A 17,344-nucleotide genomic window follows, 5' to 3' on the forward strand; every position below is an offset into this window, starting at 1 on the left:
ACTCTTTATCTAGTAGCCATGGTGTTGGTGTTTAGGACTTGGCTTTGCTGTCTCCTGTAGCTCAACCTCCAAAATTTTCAAGAAGTTTCTGTCTATATGTAACAGACTGATGATTTAATAGATATCCCAAACTCTTCCTTGCTGGTTTGGATTTTTAGTTTTTTGTTTTTAGAAAAACAGCATGAATATTTTCAGGATTTTCTGTAGAAAATTTTACTTTTCGCCTGTTTTTTCTCCAGCATAGAAACACATGGGAGCAGAATTAGCCATGCATTGCAACAGTTTGATTATTGCCAATAAGTTAATTCAGAGAAAGCTGTAATTATCACTGTATTTATTAAAACTTCCTGAATCTTATGTTGAAGGTAACTTTTTCTCCTCCCTCTGCAGAAAAAAAAAAAAAAAAAGGAAGTCCTTCAAATGGTGAAAGACAATTCCTTGCTGGTTTCAGTGCTGTTGTAGGCAGCTGTGTTAGTTCTTGGTGTTTGATTGTCTGATCTAGTGTTGGTAGGTAACTCACAGAACACTTGTCAACTTCAAAAACTGACAAGTGTTGCCATAAATATTCTTCTGGTTTAGTTTATTTTAGTTTATGTTTTTAGCCAGTCTTGTTTAGCCTGCTCGAATCACCTGAGAAGTGAAACCTGCTCTTTTAGATAATGGAACTTATTTTGCTTTAAATTTGCCCACTGTCTCCAGCAATTGCAAATATAACAATTCCTTTTTAAAAACAAGCAATCAAATCCCTAAAACTCAGCTCACATTAAAGCCTGGGACAGTTCTTCCATAGTAACAGCAGATGTGCAGTGAGTTGGTGGTTCAGCATTATATTGCAAGGGGATATTCTCATTAACTAGAGTGCATTTTCAAAATGCTATTAAAGCTGCCTGATCCGTTTGGAAAGACAGACATTCTTAGTGGAAATTAATTTATTGACTGGCATTTTAAGTGCTAGGAACCATTTTGGTTGTATGTATTTCTAAGTAGGTTTGATCATTTTGGAATTGATTGGTATTAATGGGTGCTTTAATTTAATGAATGATAAAGCTTGATGCAGAAGGATTTTTTAGCATTCTTCAGTGTAGGCAAAGTAACCTGACAGCCACAAATCAGTTCATCATGTCTCTTTACATCAATTTTACTCTATACTTTCATAGTAGTTTCATTACTAATTAAAAACATATACTCAGAAAAATACTATTTTAGGAAAGTCCTGCAGTGTTTATGTGCTGAAGTCTGTTGTCATTTTTGAGTTAAATTGGTATAAATAATGTTTTTCTGGAAGCAAAACAGTGGTTTCTGATGGAAATCCATGGCTAGTGTAGTTTTCATGCTGATAAGTCATTACACATAGCACAGAAGAAAAGGCAAGCTCCTAAGTCAACAAAAAGCCTTGAACAACCATTTTTTTTTTTTCCCCTGCTTTTGTAATGCTCTCAGTTGCTTTCCTTAGCAGTGTTTACAAGCTGGAGGAAAAACCTGTCAGTTGTTACACAAGATGACTTCTCATGAAATAATTATTTAGATAATTATTCTGGTCTTTTTGTGAAATGTCAAGAGATTATATTTCTGGGATTTGGGTTGTGCTTTGTTTAGTCAGTTCAGCAAATGCTATTTAAATCCAAGCATTTTCCCTTTTTCTCTGCTTCCTCACTCCAATTTTCAGGCTTTTTGCCATTCAGAGACAGAAGGGTGGACAGTCTGTAAATAACTGTTGCTGTAGATTGTTTCTGCTGGAAGCATCTGGCCATTTGTCCTTTCTCATACAGCACCACTCTTCAATTCTTCAGTTTAGAAATACAGTTATTAAAAAGTGTGTTGCTGTTTTCCTGGAACAATTCTCTCACAAAAGAGAGGAAGGGAGGGGAGCACAGCTACTGCAGTGGACCACTGAAAGCAGTAGGTTCTTCAGGAAAATATGCAAAATATCTATGTATCTGGATCTTTAAAACTCCAAATTTAGAGTGTTTGCACAGCTTTGGAAACAAGAAAAAAAAGGCCTGTTGCAATTAAGATTCTAACATATGTTGTGTAAACAGTGTTTGTTCATTATCTTGCATGCACTTTGTGGATGGGGAGAATTCTTATCAAGTTATGTCAACATATGTGTATGAGTCTGCAAGCATTGCTGTGCTTGTGCCTTTTCTTGTTTCTGCATGGCTGTTACTGTTCTGTAAAAAGTTGTTCTTCCTGATTAGATGGGACTTCAGTTCTACTGAAGAACTTCAAGAAGCAAAAGCATAATTTAATTGCTTTAGCCATGTGAAAAACAGTTTGAGAGTAAATATGTTCTTAGATTATAGGAATTCACTTTGCTTGATTTTTACCCAAATAAACCTGTGATTACAGATGTCTTTGTACATGTCTTTTTCTAAAATACAGACAAGATTGTTTAGTAATTGACTCCTACATATGCTTAAGTACATTGTGGTTGTGGGGTTTTTTTCCTTAATAAAATAGATAATTTATCAAAATTTACTGTTTCTGATATTGTTTGTATAAGTTTTACCAGAAAGGTTTGAAAATGCAGGTGAAGATTAAGGCAAGCAGTTGGAAATACATATCTTAATTGTCAGGTGACTGTTAGCTGTTTATAAATAGGTCTAGAAATTTTTGTATGTTTGAAGGAAGTGCCAGTTCAGGGCATGTGCCTTGGGCAGCCGGTGTGGTACAGGATCTCCTGTAGTAGTCAGCTGGGCTAGGAAAGTCCTCCTTTTCTAGGAGCTCCAGTTGGAGCTTCTGGGGACACACTCAGCTTGGGACTGCACTAGGTTTCTCATAGGCTGGTAGTCTAGAAGGACTAGGAGATGCATTTTAATAGTATAATGTAAAAATGAAAAAAAAATTGCTTCTGGACCACTTGACTTGTGTTGTTTATATTGAAAGTATTAGATAAAAAATTGTGACAGCTGTGGATGTGGGCTATGCTCTGATGCCCTGGTGATGTTTTAAATATCCATGTGGTGAATGAACCTTCACGGCTGAGAGGTGAAATATCAGTTGACGTTTTCACAGCAACTTTAAAGATTGCTTTTGTGATGAAGTTTGAGACCACTTAACTGCAAAGTATTTATTCAGCTTAAACCTCATCACATTAACTTTGTAATTACTTTTTCTCTCTGAAACAGGAGGGAAGGACAGAAGAAGTGGCCTCATTCTGACGATTCCATTATGCCTTGAACAGACAAGCATGGATGAGCTGAGTGTCACACTAGACTATCTTCTAAGTATACCAAGGTGATTTAGAAGGCATTCTGTTCACAATGGTTTTTTTCCCAGTAGTAGAAGGAATCTTTCTATTGTTTTTAATTTTGTTTTCTCTTCTTTACCAAATTAATTTTATGTAAATGTTTGTTTAGAGTGTGATACTGAGTTAGAAACACACATCCCAATAAGCTAAGGGATATGTACTAAGGCTTGTCTGTGTCCTTTTGTGTCCTTGTGTTCTCCTTTCTTGGGATAGCTTTTTTCATAATTTATTTTTAATGACAATGCACTCAAATTGCTGAAGTAAATTAATGAGCCATTTAGACCAAACTCCCAAACTTGCAAGGACAGCATTGCCCATTGTCCTTTCCGTGCTACATTCCTAAGCTTGGTAGCTTATAGGGCTTATGTTTCAAAGTGCACTAAGTTAAAAAGATACAGTCTTAGTGAAGCAGCTTGTGGTACTGCTTAAATGTGCTGCCTGAAAACTTGGGTATCCTGTCATCCTTAGCTTGCTGTAAAATCATTGTTGTTCAAGTTCTGTGCATGTGTAACTGACAGCTTATAGAGACAGTTTTTGATCCTGGCTTAGTTACCTGAATTTCTTTTTTCTTAAGATCCAGGGATTGATCTTTATCATATTTTTTTTCTGTCATGTGCCACTGCTTTATAAAGAAAAGGAGCCTCTCAGATGCATGTTTGTTTTTATATCTTTTCAAATCTCTCTTCTGGAAACAGAGGAGCAGTGGCATAACTGAAGACACCCAGTGTACTTTGCATGTTTTAATCTATAAATGTTTATAAAACACAGTTAAGGGATCCAGTGTTGGGGTTTTTTTGGTAGATTAGACTTTTAAAAATCCTGATTGGTGAGAGAGAAGCAAAGAATAAATTCAGGTTATTTGAAAGTAAAACATCAGGTGGTGTATGTGAAGATACTGCAAGGCATTTTAGTTGTGTAAGTTTGAGGGCTTTTTAAACAGCTTGCTGTCTTTTGTAAAGTGGTGAAACACCAACTGGTCATCCACACAAGTCGTGTCATTGACTTAAGGACTTGGCCGTATTTGTGGAACAGATGCAGGCATTCTTGTTCTAGTAAGCATTAATTATTCCACAGTCTCATCCTGATGTATGTCTTTACATACATTAGCGCAACAAAAACTGTCTAAAAGCTGAACCAAAGTGCTCTTTGTACTCAATAGAAACTGGGAAATAATCTGAAAGTGAAGTCAGTGTTCCCACATTTAATGCTCTGTGTCAGTTGTGGAAAAAATGACCTGTCTTCTATGGTGGCAGTATGGAAAAGTCATTGTTGGTTTGGTCCGCATGTTGTTTTTCAGTGGGAAATGCAAACTTTGGCCTAAGCACTTCTCTTTTTTTGTTCTGGAAAAACTTGCTGAACAGTGTTTGGGGAAAATAGGGCTGAGAGGAGGGATATTGTCCCAAATCCAGGTAGCTGTCCAAACATTAATACTACTTTTTTCCCCAAGTTCTATGTGTAAAGTAACATAATATGTTTGACTTTTAATTCAGTTCTGTCTGGCATATGATGTAACTGCAACTGGTTTGAGATCTACAGTCTAGTGTGGATTGCTGGCTGTGTCAAAAATTGGAGAGGCATAACTGCTGAAAGTGTTTTGGGTAGAATTTCTTTGGAATATTTGTGTAAAGCCATTCTAAAATTTCAGACAGCTTATTCCTAGTGTTGAAGTATGCTGTTATGCCTTTCTTTGATAGTATTTAAAATTCTCAGATTCTGAAGAGATCTGTTCAGAACTGAAGAATAAAAGTGGCAACATTATGATGTTGTCTGTTCCCACTAAAGTTTGCTTCCTTTGTTGTATTCTCTTTATTGTGGCTCAAATCACCAAACTTTTTGCTTTTTATTTTAACTTACCTACAAACACTTGCATTGGCTAACCTTTCCAGAAGTGGTAGGTCACTTCTGAATTGGATTGGTTGTGTATTTTATTGGGTTTGATAGGGTTTTAATAGGGTTAGTAGTAGAGGGGCAGATGCTGGTACTGCTCGACTCCAGTGAGCCTAAGGAAGTCATGTCGCAAGATGCTGTAGTTACACTCTTCACCTCATTCTTCAAAGCAATTCTTTGAGTTGGTTTTTGATTGGAAATTGCACTAGTAAAGCCTGACTCTTCAGACTGCTTCCAGAAAAATCATGTGTGTGATCTTAGATGTTCCTTAAAACCAAAAGCATTCATGGACTGTTTAAATAGCCAAGTTTAATTATTGTTTCCTAAATCGGCTAGTAAAATGCCTTTTTTCCCCTCTTTTTATTTTTTTAAACTTCAAAGTGAATTTGTCTGCTACCCATACTTGATGAAGCTCAGCGTAAACATGAAATAAATAACAGTTAATTTCTTGTTGTGAAACATAATGCTGACTGTTGCATGCCTTGTTCTTTGTAAGCTAAGATCACAGAAGTAGCTTTGTTTTGTAATTGCAGATTTAGGAAAGATTACATAATGCTTTCCTGCAGCTCGTAAATGTCATGGATTTTATTAGCTTATAACTTTGCCAACACAAGAATTTCAACCTGGGACGTAATATCTAGTGTGGTAACTAATGTTAAACCATGGGCTCACTTGCAAGTTCACTTCTGGATGCTCCTTGTAAAAACTGACATCTCTTTGTCTTCTTTATGACACTGTAAATTGTTCTCTTTTCTGAGGATTTTGTCAAGTTAATGGTTATGAGACCTTTTCAGAGTTGCTACAGTTTAAAGAAACTTTACTTGTAATATGAGATATACTTCAATCTACTGAAAAAATGTAATTTTTAATATCCAATAATATGCTGGAGCATTAAAATTGGAAGTTATTTTATAAATTAGTCAACTTCAGGTTTATAAGACAGTGTTTCTATAAGGAAAAAAGCTGTGTAGTTATATTTTACAGGAGGCTTGAAATCTGAAATTGGCATGATATGATGCTGTTAGAGTGAATTTTATGCTTTTCTACGTGTTTTTTTTTTCTTTTAGTGAGAAATGTAAAGCTCGAGGATTCACTGTGATAGTGGATGGCAGAAAATCTCAGTGGAATGTGGTAAAGACAGTTGTGTTAATGCTCCAGGTAAATAAGTATTTATACGTTCATAGTTGACTGATTAGTTTTATGGATGTGAACCCAATGGCTGTGTTGTTGTAGAGACAGTAATTTCCTTAAAATGTGGTTCTGTCATGAGTTCTGTGCAGCAGGAAGAAATTCTGAAAAGCAGATGCTACAGCTCACTCAAGTGAGAGACAAATTCCTTATATGCTGAGACCACACAATTGTGGACCTTTTTCTGAAATGGAGGTTTAGTTTAAAAAGTACACAGGTATGCTCCTGGCATCACCAGCTATGAGCAGTAGGAATGTGTGCAGGGCTGCAGTTCACACAGGTATTGCAGCTGAGCAGGTTTTGATGCAATATATGCTGTACTGCCTGGGTTCCTTTGCAGTAAGGAATAGTTGACTTAGTTGTGGATCATAGTTCAAACCACAAATTATGTTCTGTGGACTTCAAAAAGTAGGAGAAAAAAAAATGTGACAATTTCCAATATAAAAAGTTAAAAAAAAAATTTAACTCTTCAGAACTGTGGGCTTACAAATAGAGTCTTATTTCTGGTGGACAGTGTAGATTATTTTCTGGTCTCAGTGGTCAAAGAAAATGTGAGATACAGCATTTCTAACACTTAAGAACTCTCAGACTACTGCCTTTCTTACTGCACAGATGGTTCCTCTTTATCAGAGTAGTTTTCCTCTCGGACTTAGGTGAAACCTCAGAAAGTGTGTCAAATACGAGTAATTTCTTTTTTTTTTTTGTCCTGCTGGGTCATTGCTGCTTCTGGGTTTTGAAGTCTGTGTCAAGGTGTCTTTCACCTATTCATGACTAAGATAGTTTTCCTATTAATAGAGTATTTGAATCCCTTGTGTTCAGATTATGATCTTGACTGGGTTTTGGGTCAGCTGCTGTGTGGTTGTGAGGTTCAGTGGGAGCTGCAGATAGTGGGGAAGGTCAGCTTTTTGCCCAGGCTCTTATTTCCCTGGATTCCTGGCAGCACTCACCTGCCTCTGCAAAGCGTGCAGAAACATGGGTTGTGCATCTGTGTCTTGAGTTTGAGAAGGAAGCAATAAAGATTTTCTTACGTGAATTGATCACTTGTGCAGATCACGTGCAATTTCTGTCTGCTTCATCATTTGCCGTTCTCAGAAATACTTGTGTTCAAAATATTGTCTACTTGTAAGTAGTTTTTGCATATTCATTAAAATGGTGCAAGAATGAATTGGATATTTTTGTTGCTGATTTCTTTAACTTCTGAATTATTTTTTTATTAATAAAATTATGTATTTAAAGAGAAATCCCATGGGTTGTGTCAGCTTTATATCACTCCTCTGATTAACTTCTACTTATTGCTATAGCTGATGAGTTTAGAGTAATCAAGAGTATTTGTTCCTTGATCTACATTCAGTGTGACATCATGGAATCAACTTAGTAGATGAAATTACTGGTTTAGTCTGAGAAATGTTTTCTGGGTAGTATTTTAAATTATTTGAAATGTCAATATTCAACCTTTTCATTTTAGTCTAAGTAAAATGTTCTGAGAAAGTATAGGATATTATCTTGACATGTAGTCTGATAACAAATATACAATTTTTTCCTCGATTTATGATTACAGTTTCCTTCTACATAGAAGATAATATTGATGGAAAACTCTGTTTTTAACATTTCTTCTTCTTTTTAATGAACTATCATAAATTAAACTAAGTCTAGCCAATAGTTCATTTTTCTGTACTAACACAGCATAGGTGGTTTGTCCTTAGGGCTGGAAGTAAAGAGGTTATATTTTCTTTTCAGTTTTTGACACCATTTGCTATGAAATCTTGTGCAATGTTACGAAGCAGGATGGAGCAAATATGTGATGTAGATGAAGCAGACTTCAATTTCTGACTGCAATTTTTACATTCTTGTACAGATGATGAAATCTAAGTGGAATGCAGTTCTATGGTAAATGAAGGTTTAATCTTTAATGTTTTCCTTATTTTTTCATTTGATTTACAGAATGTTGTTCCAGCTGAGGTGTCACTTGTTTGTGTAGTGAAGCCAGATGAGTTTTGGGATAAGAAGGTTACACATTTCTGCTTTTGGAAAGAGAAAGATAGACTTGGCTTTGAGGTATGTTGAGCTTTTGTCTACTTCAGTCAAAAATACTGTTTCTAAAATCCTGATGTAATTGGATGACAACTAAAGTGTCTTTAAAATAGCTGTATTCCTGATGCTTTGTGGATAAACTTAACAAACCACTGTGGCTTTTTAACTTTTTCCATTTTTAATGAGATTTTCTTCATTGAGTATTCTTAACTTAAAGATGTGTGGCATTTAATTCTTTGCTTAGCAAGAAAATACATATTATGGTTGTTTTGAGTCAGAAACAGTTGTACAGGATTTAGTGTGAAATTTTTCATGTGGAGATACATGGTGTCTGGTGTCTCTCTATTGGCTGTAACCATTCTGACAAATACCTTGTTGGTGTTGCATGCATCTTCTCTCATTTTGTGAGTTCTTTGACATCAGGAACAGGTTATAGATTCCTTGCAAATACAAGCTGACAGTGTTCTGAGTTGTGAGGCAGAGTGTGTACGAGAGACTACAAGTTAGTGTTAGCACTTCCCTTGTTATCTCTGTCTGGGAGGTTAATGGAAACCTCAGTTTTCCCTGTTTTTTTAGAAAATATCTGTGTCATCAAACTTTCCACTCATTTTTTAAGCTAATCTTGTTTGAACTACAGCAGGCATGTAGCATGCCCAGTCACAGTGTCTTTAATCAAAAACATGAGTGTGGCGGTGCCCACTTTTATAAACTAGCATATTGTTTGGAGCCACATCCAAGATGACAGTTAAAAAAGCCTCTGAACTAACCATCTGTACTCAAAAATATGATTTAAGAGCTGCTGGTTAGAAAGTGACTTAAGTTTGCAATATTCAGTTTCACACAGATCTTTCACATAGGTAAACATAAGGTAAATGTCAGAGTCCAGAGAGCAGCAGTAATAAAGGCAAAGCCCCTCTTTAGAAGATGCTACTGTGTGATTTAGGCTCTCTCTTCCCAGCTACACTCCTGTAAATAAAATTCTTGGGTAAGTTCAGGAAGTCTTTGAAGTTGTGATATGAAAGTATGTGACATAGTAGCAGTTAGTGTATATATGATGGGGTTGCTAGTTTGGAAGTTAGTGCTTCTAGAAGATTCTTCCTGGGTTTTTCTTTAACGTGACTCAGCTAGAATGCATTTTTAGACAAATAAGCAGAAAGCTTACAGAAAATATATCAACAAAGCAAGGATAATTTTACATGATAATAAAAGGACTTTTTGTTTCACTTTAAGGTTTCGCTAGCTGTCATTAAATGATAATCCTTTAATTTAGTAATCTTAGTAATTTTATAAAGCATGTTCTGTGCTAGTAAGCACGTTGGCATTGTTGGCATAGACTACTGGAATTATGTAACCAAACCTTTTGGTTTCTGTTACTTGGTTGCAGTCAGGAAAACTGTTTCAGTAAAAACGACCCAAATATTTGTGTCACAGACAGGAGTGTATCTTTCCTCTGTTCCAATACTTGTGCAGAACACTGATAAGGCTATGGAAGTCTCCAACTCAGGCACAAATCTACAGCTGCATAATTTTGCATTACTGGCAGTAAAAACAAACAACACCCAACTCATGTTTTGGATCACAGGTTAGATCTGTGTAACTACTAGGGAAATTCAGGATTGGTTTTGCGCCAGTGAAATAATTACGAACTAAAAATTGTAATTAAAATATGAAATATTTTTATTTACTTGGGTGTAATCTCATTTTATTTGAAGTAAATGCTGTGTAACTGTGATTTCTAATGGGGCATCACATCTATCTCCTATTTCCTACTACCTGATCTGTTCTTAATACGTTGCTTAATATTCCCATATGAAGCCATTAATCACAATGTCTTCCTTTTGTTCAAAGGCAGAGATCCTCTGCTTCAGAGTGAGATGTAGTAATGATGAGTTGCAAAACACTGAAAGTAAATGTGGGAACTGAGATCAAACAGTACTGGGTGGATAAGTACAAAGAGGTGGGCTGATTCAGCTGAGTAAAAGTTCATATCTTTATTTCTGGTTCGTATTAGTGTTGGTTTTGGACCTGCCTCAGGACAATTCCCATTTGTCCTCCAGCAGAACTTTCTTCTGTAACTTCATTCCTCCCTTATTAGCGATCAGTTCATGTGTTAATTGAAGCAGTTTTATCTGGTCCTTGCCATGCTTCATAGAGGAGAGTTGTCTGAATTGTTATAAAGCTGTCTTTCAGCTGAAATGTTGCATATATGACACTGTAATACTTAATACTTTTAATGCCTTAATAGATTGAAGAACAGGATTTGAGTGTAAAAATGGCTCTGTTTTAGAGAGTTTGGAAGTGGTGCTTTTTGGTTTTTTATTAATATACTCTACATAGTAATGTGAAACAAATCACTCTTTTAGTAGATGTAGTTGTATTTGAGAGTGAGCTTTTCTTATGAGAACAACAAGCATGACTGGAAGAAAAAAAATTACTATAAAAATAGAAGAAATGTACAAATTTGTACACAGTGCAAAACTACCTATAGATGGGTGGGGTTATTTCACGCATGTCAGTCATTTAAGGAAAAATAATCTCTGAGCCTGATTTAGATACTAGATCAGTACTTTGCAAATCAGTTTGTCAGGAGAGGAAAGAACAGGATGTGCTTGTGTTCTTATCCTTGTGGAAATCAGGGAGCAAAATTTTGAAAGTTCACTGAGGATTTGTAGAATAGAAATTAAGTGTGTGGGAAAAAAAAGGGATAAGAGAAAGGAAAAATAGGGTGGTAAACTACTATGAATTAGTTGAAAAAATTAGAGTGTGTAGCATAAGGATCTTTATAATCCTGAAGTCCAAAGTCTGAGTAGTTCTAAATGGTTCACACTTCTACTGTAGCAGCTGACAGCTCTAGCTCTCTAGTAAAGAGTGTCAGAAATTTCTCATGATAATTTGTCTGCAGCATCTGCTCTGAAAAATCTCAAGTCTGTAATTTACCTTTTAAGAATTATGCTAATGAGCAGAGTATTGCTCCACAGAATAAAGAATGAATAACACTTTGTAGAAAGTATCTAATTTTTGTCCGGTTTCGGTTCAGTGTTTTAAGACCAGAATTTATAGCTTTCATGGACTTTCCTAAAAAGGCATATAGGAGTTCCAGTCAAAATTGTTTATTTAATTGCATCTCTGTTGTATTTTAATATGGGAGGCAGTGGGTTCTTGGGCAAATTAGGGAATTGTCTATGAGGAGCTGGGGCATGTAAGCCTGCATTCACATCCTGAATTCTGTCCAAAGAAAGTGTGTTGAAAAATGCAATAATGTTTGCCTATTTTCTCTTTTCTGGGATGTAAGAATGAGTGTGCTAATTATTGTGAGCACTGGAGGGTAAGGTGAGTGAGTGGGTAAAGCCACAAGTGAAGGAGGCAGTTCCTGGGAGTGGAGTTCATCTTGTGTTTATCGAGGTTCTGCCAACTGCTCTTGGGTTTCTAGTATGACAGATTTCTATGGCACTGGCCAGATAAATATTTACCTAGTGTTTCTTGGTGTAATGTGAAATAAAATGATCTTTGTTTAGATCAGTGTGCCATATTAAACAAATAATGCCCTATGCTACTCAGTGTTTAATCAAATAGTAATTTAAAAAATGGATTGAAATAGTATTTGGCATCAAAAAATAGGATTATTCTCCTCAGGAAGAGATAGTCTTTGCTTTACAGTTCTGTGGCAATGAAGATCGTATTTAGATTGCACTTGTTTAAATTTTATATTCTCAAGGGACATGTGTATTGTTCTCTTTTGGAAAGTAACTACTCCTTTTCAGATTCAGTAGTGTGGCTGCTCTGATATTGCACACTTCAGGAAAAAGCTCCTTGTTACTGAAATTTTACAGCCTCCTGTTCTCAAGTAGCTCCTGGGTTTGATTCTGTAACATTTGTATTAAAGAGCTTTTTCATTTCTTCCCTTAAGAGAGAAAGTTCAGATGGATGTATTTAACATTTTGGGGACACTTTTACATGACCTCTTGAATATCGAGAATTCCTCTCTCATCTTGACTTCTGCCTCTATCTCCTTGTAGATGATCAATGAAAATTACAGAAAACTGCAAATGACATAGAGAGGTCAGCTTACTGCAAACAGTATTTAAGGCTTTTTTATTACAAAAGATACATGTTGCATGAATCAAAAACATGTATTTTCACTGCTGAGAAATAGAATTTTGCACTTAAGGCACAAGACTTTGCAGTCCATGTTTTTAGCTTTGTCATTCTTCTTTTGCTTGACAGCTTTTACAAAGGTTGTTTTGATTTTATTAAAAAATACATCGCTTCTATCTTTCCCAAAGCACTGTTCTGAGTTATTTCTTTAAAGGCTTTCACAAGGATTTAGCAGACCAGCATTGTACAGAGCAAGTTTGCTGGCTGGAGTAGAGCAAGGATGAGAGCTGCTACCGCTGCTCCAGGTTTCAGAAAGAGCAGATGATGATTCCATGACTCTGGAATCATCAGCAAGCAAGCAGGACACGTTTGAAACCTGCTGCCCCTGCGAGCTTATTAGCTGTCCCTGTTGTCACAAGTGGGTGGATCAAGTGGGAAGGGAAGCAAAGATTAAAGGATTCAATAATTTGTACCTTTTTTTCCCTGTTTTACCATCTGTCCATATCTACTTGTTTCTCCCTTGGGAAATTTAAGCTCTTCATTTTAATATCCAGCTATAATCTGCTGTCCAAAGGCTTTTACTTTGGATTATGAAAGCTGCATTTTTCCCCCTTTTTCTGGAATCAACATAGTTTGACTTGGAAAAAAAGGAAAAAAAAAATCATTTCAGTTGCAAGCAAACAGCGTTATTTCTGTTTTTACAGCTGTAAATTAGCTTATCTTTACCTGTGGTAGTATGTTGAAGGGTGAAATTCAAAAGCAAGGATGAAACACTAATTCATAAGGGACAACTTTTTCTAAGATGTGGTATTTTGACATCTATTTTCACAAAAAGTCAATTATAATTACTCTGTTTGGATTTTGAAACATTTTAGAAACCTGACCAGCAGAAGTTTGGAAACAGTTTGGAAACCAGCAGAAGTTTGCTGAGCTTAAAGTAGAATTCAGATCTGTAAAAGTGAAGTGTCTTCTCACTGTCCACATTGCATTTTCAACATTTTTTTCTTCTTTGGCTTTTGGTCTGTGTACTTATCGGCTATTAATCTATAGTAGCTGATTTACTAATTTGAAGCATGTAGAGGATGTTGGGTTAGCACTGCCACTAGTTCAGGTTTAGAGCAAGAGCTAAATTCTGTTTAGGAGCCTTCATTTCTGCCACAACCTAGTCAAAAATTCAAATGTTTTCTTATATTGTGAAAAGTACACAGAGGATTTTAGCAGCTAGCCCAGTGAACAGTCAATAAACAGTTTAAGAAAGAAGTGGTTTTTAAATGAGAAACCTAGAGAGAATGAATGGGCTGAGAAATAATGCTTTAAGTTACAACAAGGTTTATTAATGAGCTGGAAGTTTTATTTTTCAGAGTTTTTCTAATAAGATCTAGAAAATTTGGGTTTTAATAAGATCTAGAAAATCTCTTTTCTGGGTGTTTATTTATTGTCAGAAGATTTTTTTTTAATATGGCTAAAATATTTTTTGTGCAGGTTTTGCTCTTTCAGAATTTTTTTATTTTAAAAAACATCTCCCTAGTGGAAGTTGAGGGCTATCCCTTGCCTACTCCCCTTCCTGAAGGATCTCAGTTTAAAAAAATCTGAAATAAGTGGTCTCAATGCAGTCCATCTATTTTGTCTGGCTACTTGGCTCTTTTCAGAACTTGTATTTCAGTTATGAGAACCAGCTGCCCTGTTTGCTTTAGTTCCCATACCAAAATGTCCGTACCAAAATTAGTTTTCTTTTTTTTAATGAACTCATAGAGATGAATGTTAAAAATTACCTAAACTATTTAGTGTGCCAAAAGAAGGAAGAACAAAGGCTTTTTTTTTTTTTTATTCTTTCCTGGATGTAGAATCCTCCGGGGTTTGGGCTGGTTACTGGCATTACCTAAAGAAACTACTAGCCAATTCCATTTACAGCAGCCATGTACAATTAAGAGTAGAGGACAATAGTGTGTATTTGGATGTTGCTGAAAGGTTTTCCTCTGCAATAATAGACCATTTGGAGCTACTCTGAATTCTGTAGTTTCAGTATCTGCAGGGAAATGGAGCTGGAATAGAAGTCTCTAGTTAGCTCTTTCCACATATTCTTGTGCCCTGCAAGAGTATGTGGATGATTTGATGAGTTATAGAAATCTTTTCTTTTTTTCTTTTGTTTCTGGTTATATATTGCCAATATGCCTGCTTCAATAGAGAGATTGTTTTTGGGTTTTTTTCCCACAGGAGTTATTCCAGGCTTAGCATGTCATTCATCAAAGCAAGCTGTGCTGCCAACTTTTGTTTTAGGCTTATATGAATAAGGCTCATTCAGGAGCTTCTAGAAATGAAAGCAAGAATTTAGTTTTCCACCTAGCAGTGGACCTGTGTTTTCCTCTATGTCCTGATGTAGCTGGTGAGCTAGATTTGTCTCCTGGGTGAACTACTCAGGCTTTTAAGCATATTAAATTTGAATTTTTGACTACTCATAGAAAGAGTATGATTGATCCAACTTTTTGCTTTACATATTTGCACAGTAAATGCAGGCACTTAACTTTTATGGCACAAACTCACTTCTGGGACTGAAAGTATTGCCAGAGAGGGGTAAAAATACTGAGTGCTTTGCAGTATGATATCCTGCTACTATATTCACTAGAAATAGATGGTGTGATATATGACTTAATCACAAAGGATCAGCTTCCAGCAGGATAACAGATATCCAGGGAACACATTGCTTTTTCCCACTGTAAACAGATAAGGTGGTAGAGATGATGCACTTACAGGATTATGCATGAGGCATACACTGCATGTCAGAATTACCTGTCTGGTTACGTTAATTGTAAACAGCCATATTTCATTTAAACATTCAGCAGTAAAGTCTGAATCACAGAATGATCTGTATCTCTGGGCACACTTCTCAGATATTTAAGGAAAGTATGAGCATTACCTACAAGTGATCTCTTTTATTGTTGCAGGTTATTTTAGTATCTGCTAACAAGCTGACGCGATATATAGAACCATGCCAGCTAACAGAAGATTTTGGAGGAACTCTCACCTATGATCACATGGATTGGTTGAATAAGAGGCTGGTTAGTTATCTGTGTTTTGGGGTTTGGGGGGTTTCTTAATGTCTCCTTCTTGAGCCCTGAAATTTTTATTTGTGTAGGAACTGCAAAGCGTGTAGGAAATGGTCACATGTGTAGTTGTGCAGTTCACTTACATGAATAGTCTTGTGGTAAATAACACTGTCTTTACTCAGGGGATGATAAAGTTAATATCAATTTGTTGAACAACCTGTTCCTTAACGAAGCTCTTTTAGTAACACTAACTCTAGAAGAGCCTGAGTCTATGGTATAGTTGCTATAAAGGAAAATTGGCTGCTGTGGGAGAAGATACCTGGACTCTTGCAGATGCTCCTGGTTTATCTCTTAGGTCTTGGTTCCTGTGGTTTTAAGCTGTCCTACACCAAAACCTCTGTCAACGCAGTTTCCCCAGCAGACCAAGAAGCAGTAAATGTCCAGGAGCTACATCCTTTAATTATTAATCAGCACAATTTTTTTAAGCAACTGTTGGTGTGCATAGCTCTCCAGAATATTTTAATCTTTTCTTCATTGATACTTGCTTTTCAATTATTTAAATAGAATCTTCAAAACAATATTTAATCTTCATTGACACAGCATGTTCCCTTCCTGTATAATCTGTTCTTAAAATGTGTGTCTTCGTCTATGATCTCTAGGTGTGTTGCAATTGCACCTACTTTCCTCTGAAATTTTAAGTAGTCCTAGATAAGTTAAGGAAAGTTCATTGGCAAGCTACTAATTAATAATTTAATGACAGTAAAAATACCTGAAAGTTACTGTGCATGTCATGTAAGACACCCAGCCATGCTCAGTTCTGTTAAAAAGCAAGACCAGCCCTCAGAAGTCAGGTACAGAGGAATTGTCTGAACACTGCACAGTGTCTTCACTGTACAGGTGATGTCTGAGATCAGAAACCCCTAAGTTCAATGAAACTGATGAGGGTATTTTACTCTATATAATCTTTCTAAATAATATAACACATTTTTATTTTATTTTAGTTATTCATTACAATATGGTCCATTTTAATAGTGAGTAGAAGCTGGAATCTTTACAGAATTATTCTAATCCTTCCAAGTAAGCTGGCCAGTAGTTGTGTAACATGCCTTGATTCTCTAGCATTATTAAAGGCTTAAATGAAGAGTAAATGTCCCTAAGATTTTACAGGTTTTGCAGATATCTCAATTTTTTTCAGAATTCCTTATATTCAGTGTAATATTTACTATTTCCCTAAGGAGTCATAGTGCTCTTAAGTGTTCTGTGAACAAAACTTTTTCTGTTGTTTCCTCCCTACCATCTGAATGCTGAGAAATAATTACACTGTACAGAGACTGAAGTATACTAATGGAACTACTGAATAAACTTGCACCAATGCCTTCAGTACAGCTACCTAAAATTATTTCTTAAATCAAAACCTTCCTCTTATTTAGGTATTTGAGAAGTTCACTAAAGAATCAACATCTTTACTGGATGAGCTTGCTCTAATTAACAATGGAAGTGATAAAGGAAATCAACAAGAGAGAGAGAGGTATGTGATTCACTTTTTGAAGTCAATGCTTTTGGATTATAAAATTTCATTTGAATTCCAGAAAAATACTGAAAAAAATATATACCTTAAATACCTTGAAATGTGTAAAGAAATTCTAAACCTTTATAATGTAGGCTACAAAGTACATGAGGGTGTGTGTAGATGAGTGCTCATTCAACTGATTACATGCACCTCCACTTGTGTTTTGATTTCATGAGTTAAAATAGTGAGGACTTCACTGAGAAAAAGCCCTAGTCTTATAAGACCCTTAGGTAGTTCCAGCCTTAGCTGAAGTTTCTGGTGCTACTGTAATCTGTAATA

General features: G+C 35.9%; 1 protein-coding gene across 5 annotated transcripts in view; it reads left to right on the forward strand.

Moving 5' to 3' along the window:
• The window catches only part of SESTD1 (SEC14 and spectrin domain containing 1), a 49,087-nt gene that overhangs the window by 12,278 nt on the left and 19,465 nt on the right, over positions 1-17,344 (forward strand). For all 5 annotated transcript variants that reach the window (XM_059476177.1, XM_059476181.1, XM_059476179.1 and 2 more), the window contains 5 exons: positions 3,129-3,237; positions 6,205-6,295; positions 8,267-8,380; positions 15,394-15,507; positions 16,926-17,023. In XM_059476177.1, the coding sequence (XP_059332160.1) occupies positions 3,129-3,237; positions 6,205-6,295; positions 8,267-8,380; positions 15,394-15,507; positions 16,926-17,023 (526 nt within the window). The remainder of the gene's footprint in view (positions 1-3,128; positions 3,238-6,204; positions 6,296-8,266; positions 8,381-15,393; positions 15,508-16,925; positions 17,024-17,344) is intronic.

This window comes from Ammospiza nelsoni, chromosome 7 (assembly GCF_027579445.1).
Source record: "Ammospiza nelsoni isolate bAmmNel1 chromosome 7, bAmmNel1.pri, whole genome shotgun sequence".
Taxonomy (NCBI): Eukaryota; Metazoa; Chordata; class Aves; order Passeriformes; family Passerellidae; genus Ammospiza; species Ammospiza nelsoni.